The sequence below is a fragment of the Idiotropiscis lumnitzeri genome, chromosome 5 (assembly GCF_059441095.1).
Source record: "Idiotropiscis lumnitzeri isolate Australia: NSW breed Sydney's pygmy pipehorse chromosome 5, RoL_Ilum_1.0, whole genome shotgun sequence".
Taxonomy (NCBI): domain Eukaryota; kingdom Metazoa; phylum Chordata; class Actinopteri; order Syngnathiformes; family Syngnathidae; genus Idiotropiscis; species Idiotropiscis lumnitzeri.
In genome coordinates, this window is record NC_142395.1 from 25,945,829 (window position 1) to 25,969,145 (window position 23,317).

Consider the following 23,317-nt stretch of genomic DNA (forward strand, 5'->3'; position numbering starts at 1 on the left):
CAAATCATTAATGCATCCATTTATTCATGTGATTCAATGAACAGCAGCACCAGAGAGTAAAATCATAACCGAAACATTTGACACAAATGTTATGTTTTAAGTTTTAAACAAAAAAAATATATTTTACATTATCCCTTGAGATACATAAAAAATAAAATAAAAAAACAATGCACTTTTATCCCTTTAAGACCATACAACTTAAAATATTGCTTTGAAAAAGTACAACCTGACTGATATGGCTGTAGTGTTTTTGGCCATAGGAGCTCAGAACGATGAATTTCAATCTTTGGTTTGAGCTAGTGATGGGTAAATGAAGCTTCGAATCTGCTTCATGAACCAGTTGTAGTATTTTTGGACTCCAGTAGATGGCACTCTCGGTTCAACATTGGGCTGAGAGCACACCGACTTGCCATTTTTTTAAACCCTTTATTTAAAGCCAAAGTGCCATCGAGAAAACTCAAAAATACAACAACTGCTTCATGAAGCAAATTTGAAGCTTCATTTTCCCATCACTAGTTTGAGCCTCAGCAAAATTATATTGCCTATATTATGCACTCGTTTAAGTAAATACCAATGTGAATCGTGTGCTAAGGTGGAATCTTGTACACACTTTGTTATGCTTCATAAATGCTAGCCTTTTGTATACATTCAAAGAAACATTTCCACTCCCGAACTGATTATCACTTCTGAACACGGATTTAGATTTGTGCTAAAATTGCCCAAACATGATAGATTTCGAGTGACTTCACACATTACCCAGTTAAACATCAAAAGGTGCCAATCGATCCTCAAATTTACATTCTGCAAACAGTCACTCGCCTGAACTTTGATTTGATGGCTGTGAACCACTGCAATTCTTCCTCAATGATTAACATTTACGCTGACATGCAATTCAAAATGTACAAATCCACTCACCAAACTATTTCTCCGTGAGGTTTTCGATACAAAGTCCCTTAGCGCTTGTAAACGTATACGGTCACAGGATGAGCAGTTGTGGACAACTGATTCAGCTGTGGATTAAAAGCATTAAAAAAAAAAATCATGCAAAACATTACACCTAAAGGATAGTGTCCGAGGTTGACTTGGTAGTATGGGGTGTCTTCACTTTACTCCTGGTTCTGTCGTATAGTCGTGCAATCAGGTGGAAGTCAGCGCTGATCAAATGAGTCATGAGAAGCTTCTCAAGTCTTATTTAGTGCAGAACAATGTCCACAAGCGGGGACGGAAATGTTCCCTTTAGCTGATGACGTCTTGATAGATGGAATTAGTCGTGGTGAGGCCGAAGATGAACGCTCCGAGCGTAACCATGACGACCCCGAAGACCACCAGTCCGTGCCAGCTGGGAATGAAAACAATCAGCCAAAATTTTAGGGTTCTTTACAGCGGAAGACGACTGAAACGCTCACCTGGCAGATCGACTGTCTGTCTCCAACAGTTTGGCTTGGATCAAACACAAACCTTTCAAATGAAGCACAGATCGTTCACAAACATTACCGTGCGATATTAAGCCATGCAAAAACTGCAAACACAAACGAGAAGTTGAGGATACCTGGAAAGATGAAGATGAAGCAGGCCGCCAATCCTCCGATGAGCGAGATGACGCGACCGATGTCCGGCGTGAAGAGCGCGAGTACGAGGGTGATGATGAACCACAGGAGCGTCTGCACGATCCGCCGCTTCTGCTCGCGGCGCACGCACACTTCCACCTGCTCGCCTTGCCAGCGCAACCACAGACCCTCGATAACAGCCCTGCAAACAGTGCAAGCGGGATCAATGTCAAGAATCAACACACCACGGATGATATGAGCTCACTTAATATAGACATTATATGTTCTAAATAAATTATTAAAATATACATTAAGAAGGTGTTTACCAAAAATTTGTCAGGTCAATAATTTAATAATTTTCATCATTCATTTGCATTTCATAAATTGAAATAAATTATTATTATTTTTTTTTTTTATACTACCGACGTGACGTGTGCCGTGTTTGAAGTGGGTCCCAGAATAAATTTATGATGTTCAACAGCTAAACTCTTCAATTTCTCAATTTCATTGAGCTAGACTTGGTAGTTTACAAGCGGATTTATTCAAAATACATTTTTCCTCAAAATTTTCAGCCTTTGAATTTTGAAAATTATTAATGTGCTGTTGACTGAAAATCAATCATGGCTCATCTTAAAAAAAAACAGGTGAGCTGTGATTGGTCATTACCTGAGCAGCTGTGATGTCATCTTCAGTCGACAAAGTGAAAAATGGGTGGATTTTGCAGCTTAACTCCTACTTCACCAAAAAAAATTCCGGGGCTTGACTTCCCCTTTAAATTATCTACTGTCAGCGAACTCAAAATGCCGTCTGCTGCGTCATTATTTTTATCACGTGTGGAATGTGCAGACAACTGTCCACTTATAAGAAAAAGGACTAGTTCAATTAACAATGCGAAATATATATTTGTTAAATAATCGCCAGTTAAGATATTAATTTTACACAGATGTGACTTTTGCTCTTGAACCTGAGCATTCGGCACAACAGGGATACAGACGACACGTTCATTTTCACAAATGATTGTAAGCTGACATCCGGAAGGTGTGAGCAAGGTCTGCTTTTAACCCATAAATTTTGATTATTTTTTTTTTTTCAGAAATTTATCAGCATTTAGATTTATCCATGGTTTGCCTAACAGGGGTTTAATAATCCAATAAATATTTGGCGCTTATGACACATTCTTGTGAGTGACAAAAAAAATGGTTTCTATTAATGTGACAATATTACAAACGTTTACAAATTTATATTTGCATTTAGAAAACGAATTTATTCATTGTAATACTCATCTACTGCAGCTGCAGGTTGGAGACCCTTGCCTCGATGCCTCTGATCTATGCAATATTTAATTTAATTTTATTTCATTTCTACACGGTGGTGCCTGCCGAGACTTACCGACAGTGACCAGACGACCTGAAGTGTTTTCGAGATACGAGTGGTTGCTCAGCCAATTTTTTTTCTCCACTTTAGTCAACATAATCTATAAAACCAAACAAGAGCTTTATCAAGGTGATGAATAAGGTCATCAAAATATTTAACACAGCTCTCAGTTTTGTTTAGTGCAGTTCTACATGACTAACTACAACCACAATTGTACCTCCCTGGCAATTTACAACTGACTGCACATAATTATCTTGTTGATACAGCTCTTGTGCTCGGTCTCATTAGATTCTGCAGGTGTAGTGGAAAAAAATTAAGAAACCACAGCAAAATCATTAGTTTACACCAACAAATCATTAAGACGCAAAGAAATTGAATGTGTGTCCATTTTTGTACATCCGGATGATTGCTATTGTCTTTTTAGCCGTCTTAAGTGGAAGCATTAAAACAACCATTGTTTTTACCTGCCACAGAAATGCAAAATTGGGTACGAGGTGACCACGCAAACAACGATGAACGCTCTGGCGATGGCCACAGCGATGTCATCAGGAGGATACGACATCAGCACGTCTTGACTGACATTGAAACCAAATGTCAGAAAGCCGCAGACACCTGACCAAAGTAGAGTAGAGAAACAATTCATTTAAACTTACAAATGCATGTTGAACGGCATGACTCACATATTCACACTCATGTACTGTTAATCATGTCAATAGTGAGATGCCTCAAGGGGCTTTGAGCAAATAGTACCTGTCCCTGTGTAAACAAATAGGCAGATAATCATGCTGAGCGTAACAACAAGCCCCCAGGGTTTGAGCGCTTTCTTGCTCATGCTGTTGAACACCGGCACACAACTGACATGGCACTGTGAAGAAAAAGGCCAGTCATTCATTTCTTTTCAAACTCGGGCATTCCAGGAAGAGAACAGGTAAATGATGATTAAATAGTACCTGGAAGCCAAAGCATATGGTTGGCATTGCATTGAAAACTGCAGTCCAGGTGGAACTGTAAAAAAGACAATGTGGAATGAATTAAAAAAAAAGAAAAAGAAAAACAAAACAGAATGAATAAAAATACAATCGTCCTCTTGAATGTTTTTTTTACAGTGTACACTGTACAGTACAGGCAAGTCTGAATTTAGAGTTGCAAGCTGTCAGTGTAGTAACACGTGCCACGACACATCATGCATGTGGCATCCTCACCTGCTGGGAACTATACCTGGCATGACCTCTTTATCCGGCCAGATATATTTGACAATCACCACGATGGTAACATACCAGGTACCCATCACACTCAGAGCACTGCAAAAAGAGAGATCGACACTAGTTAAGAGATACTCAGTAGAGAATAAAGCTTTACACGGCAAACCATTAGGCTAAAGAAAATTAAGTTGCAAAAGCTTCAGAGATAATCAATTTGGAAATTTAGGAAAATATTTAAAAAAATCACACAAAATTGCCTAAGGTTTTATTATTAAATCTTTTAGACTAAGGGATACTTCAAAAAACACTGAAAAATCGTTCAGTAAAATTGTATTCTTCTCATTTTCATTCGCACAACACAAAAAAAATATTTGTTAAAATCTCACAGGATTTTGTAACATTCTGAAACGAAAACGCTTCACAAAATTAGTTAATATTGTGAAATTTTTAAGTTTAAATATTATTAATTAATCAAAATTCTTAAATTAAAAATGTTTAAAAAATTCAGGTTGTCTTGAAAAATATTTGGAGGAAAATATTTAAACAATTCCAAAATATTTTGTATCTGTTGCATAAAATGAATTTTCATGCATTATTCACTTGACGATTGTTAAAAACATCTCACAAAATTCAATACCGTTATTAAATTATGTATTTTTAAACCTCGTAAACACTAGTACATTAAAAAAAATGGAAAATTACACAATTTGAGGTTAGTCTGAAAAAAGAAAATTACAATCATTGACAAAACAAAACGAGAAAATTCGGCATGTTTTGTGTTAACAAAAGTGAAATTCAAACGTAAGTAAAAGGTGTCCCTCCTCCAAAATTGAAGTAAAACGAATGTCAGCTCTTTGGCTGAGGTAAGCAATTTATGAAGTGAGACATTTGCTGTACAGTATGTTGTGCAATACCTGGCATATTTTTGGAAGCCAATTTCTTTTGGGATGGACAAAGGCAGAATGACCAAAACTGCAGTGCACACAATGGTAAATTTGCGGTCGGTGTACCACAAACTGCTGACGGTGCCATCGTGAAACGCTACTGCAATCACTGTGACAATTAAAAAAAAATGAAATTCAGATGAGCAGGCAAAAAGTCACACGGAGTTAGAGAAGCCACACAAGGCCAAAGTCTAACTTCAGACGTGAGCGGGAGACACATTTAGTCACGATCAGCATATTGAGACAAAGTGCCACGCGACACAGTCACATGAGGGAAACTACTGCCATCCTATGTGCCCTTTGACTTCATCGGCACATTTTTGCTCGATGTTATCAACACCAATACACGACACCTTACATTTGGATGGAAATTGAATACTAATATTGACTTTCCAGAGAGCAAAAGAACGACCGCATGATTATCTCCAGTCATTCGTGTCACCACTCCAGAAGCTCTACAAGTATCAACAACTAGATAAAATGCTAGCTGACGTATGCACGCTACTAGTCCTACTCATGGGTAAATGAAGCTTCAAATCTGCTTCATGAACCAGTTGTAGTATTTTTGGAGTCCTCTAGATGGCACTCTCGGTTCAACATTGGGCTGAAAGTACACTGACTTGACATTTTTTAAAACCTTTATTTAAAGCAACAGTGCTATCTAGAGGATGCAAAAATACAACAACTGCTTCATGAAGCAAATTTGAAACTTCATTTTCCCATCACTGGCTGGATGTATACGCGCATAGTTGTGTCTTTTTTTTTTTATAATGTCACTAGTCGGATGAACAGCACAGTTGTCAACAAGTACATACTTTCGCCTTACTCGAAAGAGGAGTTGTACTAGAAATAGTGTTTGTACTAGTCATGATGGCAGAATTTGGACAGCTAAGTATTTTTTTAGGTGGTGTCAAAAGTTTGAAATCACTGCACCATTTGGCAACTGTGTGCCACTTGTACCCCGAATGAAATGATTGAATTTGACTAGTTAACAGTGAGGGCTTCACTTCAGTAGTATTAGTCGCACACAGATGTCACCTAGTACACAGTTTTGTCTCACTAGTAACTCAGAGTGGTTGACTCTTACTCCAAAAGATGTCCCGTTAGTGTGCACAAATGTCATAAAATGAAAAAAAAAAAAACTTACTGATAAGAGAGTCATTCTACGACTACTAGTGCAGACTAGTCACTCTAGTAGTGCACTGAACTTTCTTATTATTAATGAGGAGAAAGAGTGTACTAGTTCATGGAGCATGAATTGAATCAGCTAACAGCAAAGGCAAAGCAAGGCAGGCCTCGCCGACATCAGGAGTGTAACAGTGTCTTGGTAGACTTCACACATGCACTCGTCCATTTATCATCAATATGGAGGTATGCTAGTCACATGATCAGATCGGCTGACACATTTTCTCCTCGGATCAGTTTGGCAGTGTGAGTTCATCAGATCGTAAAAGTCTTAGAAGATTCATCGGAGCAGCCGATGAAGTGGTGACAGAGGTATGATAGTCTACTCACGGCAGTCCAGCTGGTCTCCGATGACGATGAAGAAAGCGATGCAAGTGCCAAAAGTGTAGACGGCGATGGCGACCTCGCACAGGACTCCCGTGACTTTTCCGCAAGTGGCTCGGACCACCTCCTGATAGGTGCCCTCGTTACTGACCTGAGGGAAACCAAAGCAGCTGATGAGATGGAGTCAGCGATGCCAATTCGATATGACAATATTTTGAGTTGACGCAAGGCGAGACATGCCATAGATGGGCTAACGAAAAGCATTAATGTGACAGTGTTGTCACGCTTTAAGCGATGGCTATTGGAACGCAAATGGTGCAACAACACATGTAGACAAACAAAATAATTACAAACTAATTTGCGTTATAGCTTTTGTTTTGACCCTCATATGATTTTGAGGAACAGCACAGTGTAATAGTGGTTAGCGAGTCAGCCTCACATTTCTCATGTTCAGGGTTCAAATTTTGCTCACAGCCTCTCGCTGTGAAGTTTGCATGTTCTCCACGACTTCCTCCCACATTCCGAAACTTGCTAATGTGCTGATGTGGCTCAAAAGTAAGTTAGCACCAATAAAACACGAAAAACCTGATCATCTGAGTCAATATGCCATTTAGGAAGTCAAAGTCTGAGTGCACCAATGTTGATCTAGGCACTACTACGACCACAACTTTGGGGGAAAAAAGTAATTGCAGCTGGAATTACAAGAACAAGCACAAGAGAATGAGGTGAAAAGAAGAACTAACGTGTGCGGAAGGGCTTTAATGACACTAACCTGACAGCAGTAACCCAGAATCACCAGACCACTGATAATGAAGATCAGCATGAACTGAAAAAGGAAAAAAAGGGAGCCTCGCATTTAAATTCATTGTTGCATAATACGTTTGTTCATTAGAAGACAGTTTAAGTTGTCAAATGTCATAAAAAAAAAATTTAATTAAAATTTTTTTAGGCCCTCTATAAATTTGATTTATTTATTATTATTTATTTATTTTTGGGTCACTGGAAAAATCAGATGAAATTCAGACATGTCTCGTAAAGTCCTTAAAGGGAGCCGTGTTCTAAACGCCTCACCATTTGAAGCATCACTCCGGCCATGACGCCACCTGCCATATTGAAGGCTGCCGGAAAGTTGAGGAGACCGGCTCCCAAAGCGGCGTTCACCACGATGAAGACCGCTCCCAAGGATGACACGCTGCCACCCGGCCGCCCCTCCGACTCCAAATGCTGCGCCGAGTCCATGCTGGGACTCTGCAAGAGCCGCGCTCGCTCTCCCGAGTCATTGCTGCCAACTCCTCCCCACTCGTCCATGTCAGTGTTAATGGCCATGAGCTAATTGGCAGGAGCTCAGGACAGCCGAGTCGCAAGCAATCTGAATCCAGCTTTATAAAATATGAATATTGATTGTTCCAAGGAGAGGAGAGATAAAGCTTAAATGTTCCAGAGTGATCAGGAGGTAGCCAATGTTTGGATGTAATTGATATTAGTGAGCAGGTGGATCCATCTGGAATTCAGTACAGTTTACAGTTAGACTCCAAGTCCCACAAGAACATAAATGAAAGTAGTCACTGTATAAATTAAGTTCACGTCTCTATAATACAGCAGGGCACAAAGGAGCAAAATATTACAATTTTAAGCAATACCATTAATAAATAAAATAAAATAAAATAACAAAGGATGACGGTCTAACAATTGAACACAATTTCATGCTAGCAAAGTAGATTCAAGAATCCACTTCTTTGTGAAATACGCTCCATAAATAAAGTTGTATTGTATTTTCCTTATAGAAGTTGTTGGTGTGCTGGAGTAAAACACACAAAATCACTGCCAACACAGCAACAAAGGAATGCATCACGTCATTTCTCAAATCTAGTTATTTTGATTAATCAATTGTAATTAAAAGAAACTGAATAAAACTTTAAGCGATAAACCTTTTTTTCTTTTTACAATAAAATATTTTAAATGCACATTTTAAAAATGTTTTAGGGTTTGCACTGTAGTTCAGATTTTTAGTTGGCCTGAAAAAACATATTCGACCGTATTTCGTATTTTGGCCATTTTTCATTTTCTGTAAAATGATGAAAATATGCGAATTTACAAATTTGGGACTCATGTTGTGAATAGTAAATAAACCAACACAAACATGTTAATTTTACTTGTAAATGGCCAAATAAAGCTTAGAAATAATATATCTGAGAAACTGCTCATACTCGCACAAGACTCTTCATTTCCCCCCATACCAATTGTTTTAAGCGCCATAAACGCAAGATAATAAAACAAACGTACAAAAACGGTGAATTTTACCTCCACAAACTAAAGGATATCCAATCAGTGATGTGCGCAGAGGCTGAGAAAGAGAAGCGAACGTTAGACTGGACAAGAGGACCTCATGTTACCTCTACTCTTTGATTCTAATGAGAAACTCCCAAATTCGTGGGATTAAATGGAGGTTATATGAGTGATTCGATCAGATTGGCGTAATTGATTGACGTACCATTGGATAATAATGTCGTTAATGAAACAATGCGCGATTGTCAAGGCACTCAATTTTGTTTTTTCAACCACCTCTCGTCTCGTTTTAGCGAACCTAGCTACCTTGCTGAATTTACGTTCATTTAGTTAAAAAAAACATTAATTGTCTGCGTTAATTTTCACCACCTCCATCGGCGTGAAAAGGATAGATTAGGGGGGTGAATATGAAACGGTACCTTTTGTTATCCAGGAGCCTCTACTGCTTAACAAGGCAAGCACACTGTGGCACCCTCAAACAGGACTGAAGGGCACGTGATGCGATGCTCAATCACGTGACTAGAGCATTGTGGGAAATGTAGTACAGTAATGTATTCGATGTCAATGATGTGATTTTTCCCACTTCTTGTGCCAATTTTGCCTTTCGTAACTTTACCTTACATAAAACTATTTATAGTCATTGAAGGTGTTATTAAGGTCCATGTCATAGAACGCACTTTGACCTCACTAGTAAGACAATAAAGTACACTACGAAGATGACTGAGTCTTATTTTTCCTCCAATGCTATTTTTTGGCCGAAGTATGTAATTGATACCATAGCAAACTATGGAGACAATTAAATAAAATGATCTAATTTAATAATTTGACTGGAATGTAAGAGGTTTTACACAATTTAAAAAGTCATGATACTCATGTGATTGATTGTATTTAATTATTTATAAGACTAACAAGACAACACATTTATTACGAAAGTAAATTGAGATAAAAAAAAATTAAAGCAAAAGAGAAACAAAAAGCCACTTTTTTTTAGTTGCCAACTTTGTGTACACCCTGTACTTGAATTTACGGAAAACTACAAATGTTGGATATTGGTGTCTACAGACTGAGCAACAGAAATTGCACAGTGCTGCTGATCAAGTTTATAAGTCGAACATGTCAGCTGTATCAAACAACTGGACTTTTAAATATGTAATATTGAATTACTTGATCACATTTTATAGCTGGATAAAGAAAAAAAGCATCACAGGTGCAACATTACACGCTAATGATTTATTGTATTTCTGTAATGTACATGACCAATGTTTTAAGAGGCAGAATACAGAGGCAAATGGTAACATTTGACATTCGAATACTCTCGATGGTCATGTCTTAAAGAGAAATAGACTGACACCTTTTTAAAACCCAAACTCAGACAACAGTACCAATGCTGAGTGTAAAACCAGATTCTGGAAATCTGCATATGTAAAGACTGAATGACATAAACCATTTTTTGTGTTTAAAAAAAAAAAAAAAAACACATCACCCACTTGCCTACTCAATTATTTTGACTCGCATGACTGTTTTGAGGATAACCTGACACGACTGACTGATAAAACTGCTGCGCGGCAACCGACAACACTCAGTTACTATTTGATAAAAGAGGTAAAGGAACTAAATAGAGACAGGTGATATCTGATTGCCGAAGATTGATAATACAGAAAAGGCCTGAATGACTGATTAGGTCAGGTGATAAACTAATCAGACAATAGGCAATTTCCTTACCAATGACAAAAAGAGTGCCGGCATAATCCTGAAAGTCCCAGTGCCTCACTTTGAATAAAGTGCTAAAAAAAAGACATTTATACATGCTTCGCAAAACCACATAGATCTTCACTTGTACTTGAATCTATTGTCGAAATATTAAATCTGATGGTTTAAAGTGAGTTAGCCAATATCAAAACAACACTAGCTGTTTTCTTCTACACAATAAATAAAACAAGATGACAATAGATATTGCAGTCAGATGAGAATGAATACATTGAACAATTTAGCAGGGGAATCTGTGGTTTTATGACAATGTTTTGAAACAAAAACAAAAAAGTAAACCATTTAAATTTTAATAGCAACAAGTTGAACAGTGGGCTGAAGAAGTCCAAGAAAAATGTCAAACTGTTTACTAGAAATGAATAGAGGAGACAAGAGTTGTATCAAATCTCTTCAACTGTGTCGCTTGTCTGTTGTTACTCTCTCAGCGGGATGCGTTCTACTTTGAAACGGTGTGGATTGCCTCGGCCAGGTATTCCACATTCCCGGAGGAAACGCCTGCCATGGAGATTCTGCCATCCTTGGTCATGTACACCGAAAACTCTTTTGTTATGCGCTCAACCTGAAAGAGAATATTTGGGGTGGTGGGTCATTAAGGGAAGTGCAACAATTTGTCACATTGAACAAGCCTTAGTCTATGCATTCATAAGAAAAAGGTCAAATTAAATTAATGAATGCTTGAAATTGTGATTCAATTAACAACAAATAATGTAAGTTTAATCATTTCTTAATAACGAAATACAAAAACGGGGGTTACTGCACTATTTATCCAACCATCCATTCATAATCTAAATTTATTAAAATGACTAATTTACTGTACTATTTAAAGTTTTATGTAAAAATTATATTCCCATCATTGAGTAATACTGAACGATTTAGAAAAATAAGCTAATTGTGACCCCCCCCTCAATATTGTGATTTAATTTAATTGTTTAGCCTTAATTAAAACCACAATATTTCAGAATTCAGTCTCAAGCCATTTTCATGCATCTAATTTATTCAATAGCAGTCTTTTATAACCGGGAAAATTATAATTTTGAGAGAAAGACGAGCCTGTGGAACTACAAACTTTCATTTCTAGTTTTTTGGGACACTATCATTGTTCTTTTATAATTAAATGCGTACCTGTTCCGGTTTCAGGCCTGTGAAACAGAACATGCCGATCTGGTCGATGACATGCTGCCAGTTGTGGGTGGAGCCATTCTTTTTCAGGCCGGCCGCCAGCTGTTCTCTCATCTTGATGATGCGATTGGCCATCCCGTGGACCTCCTCCAGCCTACCACACACACACACACACATTGATGACAGCAGTTAACTGCGACTCGCGTTGAAGAAACACAATCAAAGACTTGCATCATATGATTTCTTCATGATATTCAAACAACTTTTACCAAAGTGCGCGCAGATCCGGCGTGTTAAGAATAGTGGCAGCAATTCTTGCACCGTTCATTGGCGGGTTGGAGTAAATGGGCCTGATGAGGATCTTGAGCTGAGACTCCACCCTCTTCGCTTCCTCACTGTCCTTACACACCACAGTGAAGCCTCCCACACGCTCACCTGGCAAAACAAGAACAACAACATAAGATCAACTTGTTTCAGCATGTCAGCTCTATTCTGAAGAAACACTTGCTGGAACTTCAGTATTCTTAGAAAAGAACGACCATGGAAAGGGATTTATCATGTTTTAGCATTAGCATTGGTGCTAACATCAGGGTTAAGTGAAGTATTTCGATAAACTTTAGTTTGAAATTTATTTTTGTCATACTGCGTTTACCACAGCGTCTTGAAAATAACGCAGAGACTATATTCTATGGCTTAATTCTGGTATTTCAAGACACCATGAAAAAAAGGCTTGCTTAAAAATGTGATGTAGCAGGGGTGCAAACGATGTATCACAATATAGCAGGTGAGCAGTGATATAAAATCTGAACTAAAATGATCATGTAAGCTTTTAGACTCCAGTTAAAAGTACTTGGGGAAACCTGCTGTAGTGCAATGACACTGACCATAGAGACCCATGTTCTTAGCAAAGGACTGGGACAGCACAATGTTGTGGCCCTGCTCGATAAAATAGCGCACTGCCCAGGCATCGCGATCGATATCGCCACTTGCGAAGCCCTGGTAGGCCATGTCGAAAAACACCAGCAAGTTGCGTTTCTGTAAGGTGAAAAAGGAAGGGGCGGGTGACAGAAGAGCAGTCAATAAAAGTGAACCGTGTCGTTATCTGCGCTGCAGTTGGAATTATCACAAATGCTGATAGTGAGAAGTGTGGAGCCGTGTTTGTAAGAACTCACGTTTTGTGAGAGAAGCAAGACACACCTTCACAATGTCGGCGATTTCCTTCCACTGTTCAGGCTTGGGGTCGACACCGGTGGGGTTGTGGGCACAGGCATGCAACAGGATCACACTTTGCTCGGGGATTTTCTGTGGAAAAACAATGAACCACTTTGGATTAGTTACACTTTAAAAAGGTCATGCAGCTAACTGCACCTCACTGGTCACTTTTTAATGTCAAGATCTTGCAACTTGATTTGGAATGTTGGGTCAATGAATGAAAGAATGTCGTCCGTTCAAGACCAAACTCAAGAAACAACACACTACACGAGTGATGCAGTGATACAATTTTTTGTTTTTTAGACGGCTTGATAACAGATTAAAAATTCAATTTGCATTACAATTGTAATTTTAATGAAAACCTGCCCGGAAGTTGCAGGTCAGGCTGGTAAAGTGGTATTTATGTGCTAGTATCTAAGTTTTTTTTTTTTTTTTTTAACGACAACAACATATATATATATATGGTATTGGCATTTCATTGAACAACAACAACCAAAAGCAAAAATAGTGAGTCAGTCATGTCTCACAACACGACCCCCTTTAGAAATGTTCCTCATAAGGCCCAGCCAAGTGACTCCTCATGTCTTACCGAGATGTCCTCCAGAGCGCCGTTGAAGTCAAAGCCACACGTGGCGGGGTCGTAGTAGCGGTATGCTTTGAGCTGCATTCCAGCGTCTCTGAAGATGGGTGTGTGGTTACCCCAGGAGGGTTTGGGCAAGTACACATCACGAGGACCTCCATGGAACCGAGACTGGACCAGGAAAAAGGACAAGTGAGAAAATCTGGACATGCCTTGCTGTTCATTTGAGCTAATATGCCTACAACAATGTACGAGAGTGTATTACCAAAAAGTTAGCGCCAATACGCAGCGATCCCGTTCCTGAGATGGTCTGGACAGTAATGTTCTGTTGGGAGACAATTAGTTTGCAATTTGAAAATGTCTCTGTGGTGAATTAGCGCACATACACCAATTTACCCTGCCACTCTTCAAGACTTCATTATTAGCTCCAAGAGCCAGTTGGGCGCAAGCCTTGCTAAACTCCCCCAAACCGCCAATGGGAAGGTATTCCTTATCCAGCTGTTTTGCAGCAATCAAGGCCTCTGCCTGGAAAAACATGCCAGAGTGGTTCGAGACAAATACAAAACAAAAATAAGCAGCTTCTGTAGTGTAGAAAGCATTGCCATATGTTTGTGTGCAGTCTTGCCTTGCGAACACAGCTTAGTACAAAGGGCTTGCCCTGGTCATCCCTGTAAGCTCCCACCCCCAGGTTCATCTTCTTGGGGTTGGTGTCCCTCTTGAAGGCTTCGGTCACCCCCAGGATGGGATCAGGGGGGCCCATCTGAACTCCACCCCACCATGAACTGCTCGGACACAGGACAAAACATCCATTGTGAACAGGAGCACTAATGCAAGCGTACAAGGTCCAAACGGAAGTCTTCCAGGGCTTTAAGTCACACGGGTAATGCTAATGTAGAAACTGTGACTTGTGATGCTTGAGATTAACAACTCATGTGAACCGAGGTTACGTAGAAGCACGTGAACAACACATAAGAAATTGGCGCAACACCACAAGTCCATAAATATTACATTTATTTTATCCTATGAAGGTTCTAATAGTGAAATGCCACTTAACTGAAATAAAAGGCCATTTGTTTCCCTGACTTTATAGCATCAAATATGTATTGGCATAAATAGTTCCTTTAAAAAAAAAAAACACCCACAGTTCCATGTTAAGATGGCAGAGGCTAACATTGGTCTCAAGTTTCTTCTGCTTTGTAAACCCTCTAACTTTGCAGCTAAAATTAGGATTGAAATCTTCTCTGCAAAGGGCAGTCGTCTCCAAGCACTTCCTCATAACAATGAAATATCAAAATAATAATGTGGAAGAATTTAGTTGGAAGCAAGATCCCTTCCGAAGACTCGAGTGAATATTCAAACTCTATTAACTGTATAAATAAAGCATTTGTATATGCAACTATTACATATTTTGGCAGTGATTTCTCAATGGCATTCGTGAAAGTTCAGGAAGGAAAATAGATGAAATATTACAAGAGATGCGTTATACTATAGACCATAGGACCTTTGGACACCTGAACTTCAGCTTATGAACACACAGTTTATCAGTGATCAATAGCTCAAAGGTCACCATAAGGTCATATCTCTTGCTACAAATAACCACAAAAACATCACACACCTGAGAACTACTGAAAAGAATAAGGATATTTTTCAAGTATTTAAATTTATGAAAAAGAATGACAATGTTAAAGCTGGAGAAAACACACCGACAGCAACAAGCAGAGGTGAGCTTAGTAAAAAAAAATTGTTTATTCCAAGATTATTTTAGTGAGCGAAAATTAAAGAAAAAAAACTACACTAAAAATGGAAATATATTTGTTTATTGATTAAATTAAATATGAAATTAAAAAGCCTTTTTTTTTTATTTAACCCAGGAGCCTTTTGGTTTGATTTTTAATGTATTTACTTCGGTATTTACCAGAAAGTTCAAACAGTTACTATTAATGTGTGTTGCACAAAAACAACATCTTTGAGCAGCAACCAATAAAAAAAGCACCACCAGATGACTCGCTCCTAGACAACGAGTTCGTGTGTTTGACTCTTGGCTCGAATGGCTCACTGGCTATTTTAAACTAACAAATCCACCCTGAAAACTAACTAAATCTAACTACATTTAAAAAAGCAAACGTCAAAACGAAGTAAAAACTAACCATAACGATGGTCACATTCAGAGACAAAATGACAAAATGCTAAGAAAATCAATTTAATCTGCAGAACCTAACTATATAAGTGATTACATCTACGCGTTCAAGCAATTTTCCCCAAATTCACTCGCATTTGCGTGAACAACGCCTCTCGAAATGACCCAATCAACGACGAAAAGAAACCCACAAGAGCCAATCAGGGCTCGCTAATATCCTGCCGCAAGACGTTTGGATAAAAAATGGAGAGACTTCTCTTTCGGTAAAACATTAAAACAACAAAACATATTGAAGAATCGGTGCAACTACACCCACCAGATTGCAACAACTAATATTTGCGATTATTCTTCATTTCCCACTAAAATATTTTCATGCACAAATATTTGCAGGAATCCTAATCCCTGGGTTTAAACTATACAGGAAGTGGTCCTGTTTTGTGAATTTCTATGAAAAAAATATTAACATAAACCACCAAATTGGCACAACAGGTGCAATTCGGACTCGTCTAAAATGACGCCAAAAGCGTCAGGCCCAAACAAGGTGACGGTTCCGATGCTAAGGCCTGCTGTCTCCCAATGACCCCTGACAGCATTAGCTAGCCAGTTTGTGCGGCTAACATTAGCTCCTCGGAGTCAGTCGTCTTCCGTCAGTGCGACTGAGAATATAGTATTCAACTGCGGCCAATCAAGCTAGCACAAGCGACAACTACTTTCGTGGCTAAAACATACAACATACGGCTGTAGCAAATATTTTAACACAATGTCGCATTTTACCTGTTTCGGGCGGACATAACCCCAAGGGACGGGGTAATGTTCCCCAAACACACAAACACTTTGTTAGACTTGAGCAGGGCCATTTTTTTGCGTGCTTGGAGGAGTCGAGCCTGGCAGCTGTGGACGGATGAAGGACAGTCACGGCCACGGTGAACAGATCCGAGGACGTGATGACGTCACGCCACGCAAACACGCCGGATATTGTGGGTCACGTGGCATGCACGCTTTTCAAATACTGTTCCGTGATTTGTCAACTACTGATTTTTTTTTTGTGAAGAATTGGACATCATTGCTATCATATATTTTAGTGTGCCAAGTGACAGCATTTAATATGAATTTCTGTTACTGCAATTCAGTTTAATATTTTCTGTACGGTAAGGCTCACGTTCATTTCCTCCCTTTTCTGTAGTGACTGAATTTGTCCACTAGAGGTCAAAAAAGCATTAGGGTGCCCACACATGGTTTTTAAAAAAAAAGAGTTCGGGTTCTGGGCGGCACGGTGTCCCGACTGGTTAGCTCGATGGCCTCACAAAATGGAGGTTGTGGGTTCCATTCCGGCTCCGGCCTCCCTGTGTGGAGTTTGCATGTTTCCCTGCGTGGGTTTCCTCCGGGTACTCCGGTTTCCTCCCACATTCCAAAAACATGCACGGTTGGTTGAAAGAACACTCCAAATTGCCCCTAGGTATGAGTGTGAGCGCGGATAGTTGTTAATCTATGTGTGCCCTGCGGTTGACTGGCAACCAATTGAGGGTGTACCCAGGGTGTACCCCCACCCCCCACTGAGGACAAGCGGTACACGATGGATGGAACAAAAAAGGTCCGCGTTTATGACGCCCGATCGTTGCACTGCAACTCTCTGTGACACGTTTGGGCGTGTAACTGGGGAAGAGTTGCACACTTGGGAAGTCTCCATCCATTCCGTCGACAAACCTGCCCCTATATTTGTAGAGTACCTAAAATGAGTGCATCTCTCATCCAGGCGAGGGACCGTGGTGGCAGAGTCACCATGTACCGCGGTCTCTTGATGGCCTTCTTCGCCATCTTTTTGCCGTCCCCTGTCATGTGTGAGTAATACATGAATAATATTTAGTATCAAGTGGACTAGTACCACAGTGTATGTCGCAGAAATATTTTTTGGGAATTCAACTTTTCACATTTGACGTTTGTCTTAACGATTGCAAGTGTTATTTGTTTGTTGTTTTACAGTCAATTGCGCAAAATTATGGGAACACGAATCAGAATTGCTATTGTATGAGGCAGAATGTATGGCAATGTGTGGTATTGGTCGTGCTATATGGATCAAATAACAAAAAAAGGCCATGTTTTACCTGGAATTCATACCACCACCACAACTGCAACATAACGTTCTCAAGTCACTCGCCCGCTGCCTTCACGGCCTCCCCAGAAAATTGGAAAACACAGAACCCGTGAACTATTTACAAAGTCGCTACAATACGTTACTCCATTTGAATCTTTTGTAACCGATGTCACTGTTTACATTCGACAATTTTCAGTGTATAAAAACAAAAGATACTTGGAGAAACATCTTCATCATGATCTTGCATGAATATACATCCATATAGCGCTGTTTTATAAATGCACAAAGCGATTTTCTTTCAAATTGACGAGCGCACACTGAAAATTAGCAGGTTCGGTTGTCTCCGATTTAACGTTTAAAATGCGTTGAACTTCAACATAATTAGCTTGAAAAAATGGAAAAACGTGGCTTATGATATTTTAATCACGTACAAGCGACGTAGCCGATATATTTGAAGTAGATACGAAGGCACATAGCATACGACGTCATGTGCGGACACAATGATCGGACTTCAGATCGACAACATAATTAAAAGAAGATTGAATGAGTTAAAATGAAAGACAATTTTCATGACATTTTGACACAAATTACATTCCTTACAGTTTAAAATGTGTGTGTGTGTGTGTGTGTGCACAGCTTGGATTCATAGTTGACCTTTTGGGCCATCTCAGTGCGGGCCGCAGCATCATCATCAGAGGACGAGTCAAACCGTCGGCTGAAAGGTAGTTGGCCACACCTGACGCAAAGAATGATGTTACTGCGACAACAATTTGAATGAATGAATATTGCAGGTTAGTCTTCAACCTGATCACGGCTAACGCCACAGCACTGCACCTGGGCTTTCGCATCAACGAGCAAAAAATCGTGACGATATCTAACCTGAATGGTGCCGAAGACGAAGAGGAGAAGACAGTGGACCCCTTCCCCGTTGCACCGGACAAGACTTTGAGGTCACATTACTCACTGTAATTCTACACGTCTCCATCACCTTAATATGTCTGGTGGGCAGCAAGGTGGTCTACTGGTCTTTATTTAAATTTTAGTTGGAGATATTTGGTCCATTTTCATAAAAAAAAAAAAAAAAAAAAACATTTTCATTGACAACTTGGTCTCGTGCACCGACAGTCTGTTATGCTTTACAATAAAAGTACATTAAGCAGTTGAAGAGCTTATCCAGTAAGTTGCTCACACTCATGTCTTGTTCAGATAACCATCCAGTGCAACGTCGACCGCTTCCATGTGACCGTCAACGTCGCCTATCAAATGGATTTCTCAAACCGAGGTCGGAACTTGCAAAGCATCACATCGCTGAAAATGTGGCGTGACGTGGCACTGACGGACGTCAGGCTGATGTGACGTCATCGCCGTGGCCAGTTTGGAAGCGCTCCTTCCCGCTTGGTTGCCGCCATTCCAACACCACTTTGAGCTTGATTCCAACATGGCCGCTCAGTGCTGCCCCCTTATGTTATAATATATTACCAATAAAGCCATTGAAAAATATGATTGTATAAATGATTTATGGGTGTGATAACTGTTCCAAGCAAATGAAATTGTGCGACAGAGAAAGATGGAAGGATAAGTTGTTAAATGCATTTTTAGAGGTGTCGGACATCGACACCGCCCGGTGCCTCAGCAGGGCTCTCAATATCGTCAAAGACAATACCCACCCAAACTCACAACTGTTCGACCTGATGCCCTCTGGCAGGCGCTACCGGTGCATCAAATCAAGGACTAATAGACTGCGAAACAGTTTCTTTCCAAGAGCCATCTCCATTCTAAACTCTCACACACACACACACACACACACACGACCACCCCTACCTTGCAGAACAGCAACGTGATGTGTTTTTATATAGCCTATCCAGTATTTTCCATTGCTCTAACTATTCTCTTATTTATCTAATTTATATATCTATCTGAATTATTGTTGTATTGCACTGGAGAGGGGAGCTCTCTAATCTCGTTGCACACTTGAGTACAATGACAATAAAGGGATTTCTGATTCTGATAACTTTGGACTTGAGTGGAAATTGAAGGTTTGAGACTTGAGACTCGCACCTTTGTGACTTCCTGCTGAAAACACCATTTCACAGGAGAAGCAGTTTACCCATGACAGAAGTGTGGACAGCAATTTTAGGGACACGTGCAAAATATTCAATCTGACGAAAATACAATATACATGACAAAATGACATTTTTTCCAATAGCTTGTCAAGAGAATTATGTAATAAAAGTCACCTACAAATTTAGACACGGCGACAAGTGGCCCATGACAAGTTTCAAAGTAATCACTTTCGATATAACCGGCTTTCAAATTAGAAGTTAAACTTTTCTGACATACTTGCACAGTCAGCATATCACACGTAACCGCCGCAGACACCCAAAAGAACTTGACATGATCGTTCAACAAAGTTATTTATTGTAAAACACTTGCCGTTCCCCTTTCATCCAATCACAAATCACATTTAAGGCCTCAAAGAGACACAAAACTGCATTATTGCTACACTGAAACGTAAAAGTCACTTTTTCTGCAAGCTTGCAGTCTCAGCAAAACCCGCTAATGGGAAGGTTCTGAGATTTGTGGTGTATGGTAGGGGAAACAGTCATTGGTCCTGGAGGTGAGGTTGTCATGTTTGGCTGGGAAAGTGTCATGGGCCCAGGGCAATCAATACTTTGGACCTGCATTGCCACTTTAAGTGGTCAACAACCCACCCCAAATCATGCAGAAAAAGATTTTGTTTTACATGTGTACATGAAATTTGACCTCTGCATTTGATCCATTACAGTAGACACAAGTTAGTGGAGCATTGGCCTTCGGCACCCGGAAAATTCGGGGGTATTTGTGTCTTGCTCAAGAGCACCATAGCTGGTGTAGTATAGGAGAGGGTTCCCCCCAATGGCAGGTGATGTTTTGCCCTTTCGGCCGCGGCTTCCCAGTTGGCGAGGAGTGTCTTCGATGTTACAAAGCTCGTGTATGTGGCTCATGCTGTCCAGAGTGCCACGTTGGTGAATCCGGTGTGTGTAGCAGGCTATCAGCAGGTTTGGTGTCAACAATCCGCATGCGCCACCAACAGTCCTGTTCACGCACACACGTGCACACCCACACAAAGTGGTCCAATCAAAATCCAGCCCACCAAGCATCAACTATTTTAAGAGAACAGTGAAACCTGGACTTAACAAATTAATTGTGATCACGATTGCATCTTTTAATGTTCATTTTCTGTTGTTTTTTTTTTCAATGTTATATTGAAAGTACTTGGAGTGAGTTTGGGTAGTTGAATAAATACAAAGTTTTGAAATCATTGAAAAATTGTGTTTAAGAACGTGATTTAAATATGTTTTGTTTTATGTAATCACCCAGGCCTATGCTGTTGTAGAATTGTAAAAGGGACTTACCACAGAAGATCAATAGAAGGGTAGCACAAGGTAGATGAATCGCACTTCCTAGTGAAGAAGGAAACAAAGAATTCAAACATGGTGTGAGGGGGAAAATAGTATAGGTAGATATGAGCTGTCAGTAGTGATGGGAAAAGGAAGCTTCAAATTTGCTTCATGAAGCAGTTGTATTTTTGAGTCCTGTAGATGGCACTATTATAAAGGGTTTTAAAGAAAATGGCAAATCAGTGTGCTTTCAGCCCAATGTTGAACTGAGAGTGCCATCTACTGGAGTCTAAAAATACTACAACTGCTTTATGAAGCAGATTTGAAGCTTCATTTACCCATCATTAGCTGTCAGAGACAAATCGGATGATTCACCTAAACACACCGTGCAGGTGATGGCCATCATTGGGAGTCTGTACCTGCGGCAAGCGAGGGAGCACCCATGGAAGAGAAGCAGGAGATGGGAGAGGGGGGGGCATGCAAAGTCATGAGGGAGATACAAGTGTGAAGCATACCGAAGCCACTCCATTGACATTATTGAAGAAATTGAACTCCACAAAGTTCTGAGCGCAAAACATTAGGTTGGCGCTACAATTCACTCCATTGAAATTACATAAAAGGCCATTAATTTGTTCGGGGACCCTAAACCCACTCTAATTTCCCCTTACATTTGTATACAGGAAAAACAACACTGTACGGTACAAAAGCAAAATATTATAAACAGCGTGGAGAAATAAAGTGGGTTATATTTAAGGGTAAGTCTGTAGGGAAGTAACTGCTCCATTTTGTCCACTTAATCATCTTCTGTTTTGGGCTTTTTCAACAGGCTTTCCTCACTTTCCCCCGCAGGCCGTTTCAATAATTGTTTCTTACGCTCTTTCAGAATGTTTCGGAAATGAGCGAGGCAAGTGTCGTTAAACAGCGACGACGCACAGCCAGTTGCAACTTTTTCCGGGTGTTTGCGTTCAATAAAATTTGAAAGTCTCTCCCACATTCCCAACATTTCCATGATCTCACTTGTAGAGATAACTTCATCAACCTCGGGCTCAGCAGCAGTACCGATTTCCTGTAAAACTTTAGCGTGCTGCTGCGTCTGTAGCGCCTTCAACTCCTCTGATGTCAGTTCCTGGGAATGCTCCTTGACGAGCTCGTTCACGTCGTCCTCGTCCACCTCCAGGCCCATGGACTTACCGAGGGACACAATCTCCTCCACCACTGCGTCGTCAGGTTCGAACATGACTCTTTCCGACACAACCTCGGGCCACAGCTTCTTCCACGAACAAATCAAGGTCCTCTTTGTTACAGCCTGCCAGGCCAGATCGATGATTTTGAGGCACGACACAATGTTATAGTGGTCCTTCCAAAACTCTCGAATGGTGAGATTTGAGCTCTGTGTCACCTCAAAGCAACGACGAAAGAGGTGCTTGGTGAAAAGTTTCTTGAAATTACAAACCACCTGCTGGTCCATGGGCTGCAGCATAGCAGTGGTGTCCGGCGGAAGGTAGAATACCTTTATAAATTTAAAATCTTCAAGAATGTCATCTTGGAGGTTGTGCGGGTGAGCGGGGCCATTGTCCAGGACGAGAAGCGCCTGCAGCGGTAGGTTTTTTACCTGGAGATACTTTTTCACGGCAGGACCAAAGACCAGGTTGACCCACTCGACAAAAAACTGCCTGGTGACCCACGCCCTAGGGTTTGCCCGCCACATAACCTGCAGTTTTTCTTTAATAATCTTGTGCGACTTGAAGGCTCTGGGATTTTCCGAATGGTAGACGAGCAGCGGCTTGATCTTGCAATCGCCGCTCGCATTGGCGCAAAGCGTGAGGGTTAACCTATCTTTCATAGGTTTGTGGCCTGGCATCTTCATCTCTTCGGTCGTGATGAAAGTCCTCCTTGGCATCCTTTTCCAGAAGAGCCCCGTCTCGTCACAGTTGAAGACCTGCTGAGGGACGTATCCTTCAGCGGCAATCAAATCTGTAAAGGTTTTGTGGTAATCCTTGTTCACATTCGAGCTTGCCGTGCCAACATGCCCGACATCGGAGGGAAAGCTGATCCTTCTCCTAAAATTGTCATACCAGCCCCGGCTGGCTTTAAACGACTCTTCCGGTGCCCCGTCTGTTGAAGATCCTGGGGTCTGCTGCAGCAAATCGTTGTAAATGGCCCGTGCC

The 23,317-nt window shown here is 40.4% G+C and overlaps 2 protein-coding genes and 1 pseudogene across 4 annotated transcripts; 1 reads left to right on the forward strand and 2 right to left on the reverse strand.

The window, feature by feature from the left end:
- Positions 1-7: 7 nt before the first annotated feature.
- Positions 8-9,388, reverse strand: slc38a7 (solute carrier family 38 member 7). 2 transcript variants are annotated; one of them, XM_088296335.1, is made up of 13 exons: positions 9,282-9,350; positions 8,878-8,920; positions 7,648-8,077; positions 7,349-7,402; positions 6,583-6,727; positions 5,038-5,176; positions 4,124-4,222; positions 3,872-3,926; positions 3,672-3,786; positions 3,386-3,533; positions 1,550-1,749; positions 1,407-1,458; positions 8-1,339 (listed from the first exon to the last, which is right to left on the reverse strand). In XM_088296335.1, exons 3-13 carry the CDS (start codon positions 7,900-7,902, stop codon positions 1,237-1,239), a joined length of 1,365 nt encoding a protein of 454 aa, XP_088152461.1. In that variant the 5' UTR covers positions 7,903-8,077; positions 8,878-8,920; positions 9,282-9,350; the 3' UTR covers positions 8-1,236. The 2 variants fall into 2 exon arrangements, with proteins under 2 accessions (XP_088152461.1, XP_088152460.1); XM_088296334.1 differs by lacking the exon at positions 8,878-8,920 and having other exon boundaries at positions 9,282-9,388.
- Positions 9,389-10,077: 689 nt separating this feature from the next.
- On the reverse strand, positions 10,078-16,642 carry got2b (glutamic-oxaloacetic transaminase 2b, mitochondrial). Its single transcript, XM_088296622.1, has 10 exons — positions 16,452-16,642; positions 14,166-14,322; positions 13,937-14,065; positions 13,806-13,865; positions 13,550-13,711; positions 12,946-13,050; positions 12,633-12,783; positions 12,018-12,183; positions 11,752-11,902; positions 10,078-11,188 (listed from the first exon to the last, which is right to left on the reverse strand). Exons 1-10 carry the CDS (start codon positions 16,532-16,534, stop codon positions 11,066-11,068), a joined length of 1,287 nt encoding a protein of 428 aa, XP_088152748.1. The 5' UTR covers positions 16,535-16,642; the 3' UTR covers positions 10,078-11,065.
- Positions 16,462-19,251, forward strand: LOC148337458 (galectin-4-like; annotated as a pseudogene). The gene is made up of 4 exons (XR_015843224.1): positions 16,462-16,654; positions 18,406-18,491; positions 18,561-18,719; positions 18,976-19,251. The product of XR_015843224.1 is annotated as a galectin-4-like (transcript).
- The last annotated feature ends 4,066 nt before the right edge of the window (positions 19,252-23,317 follow it).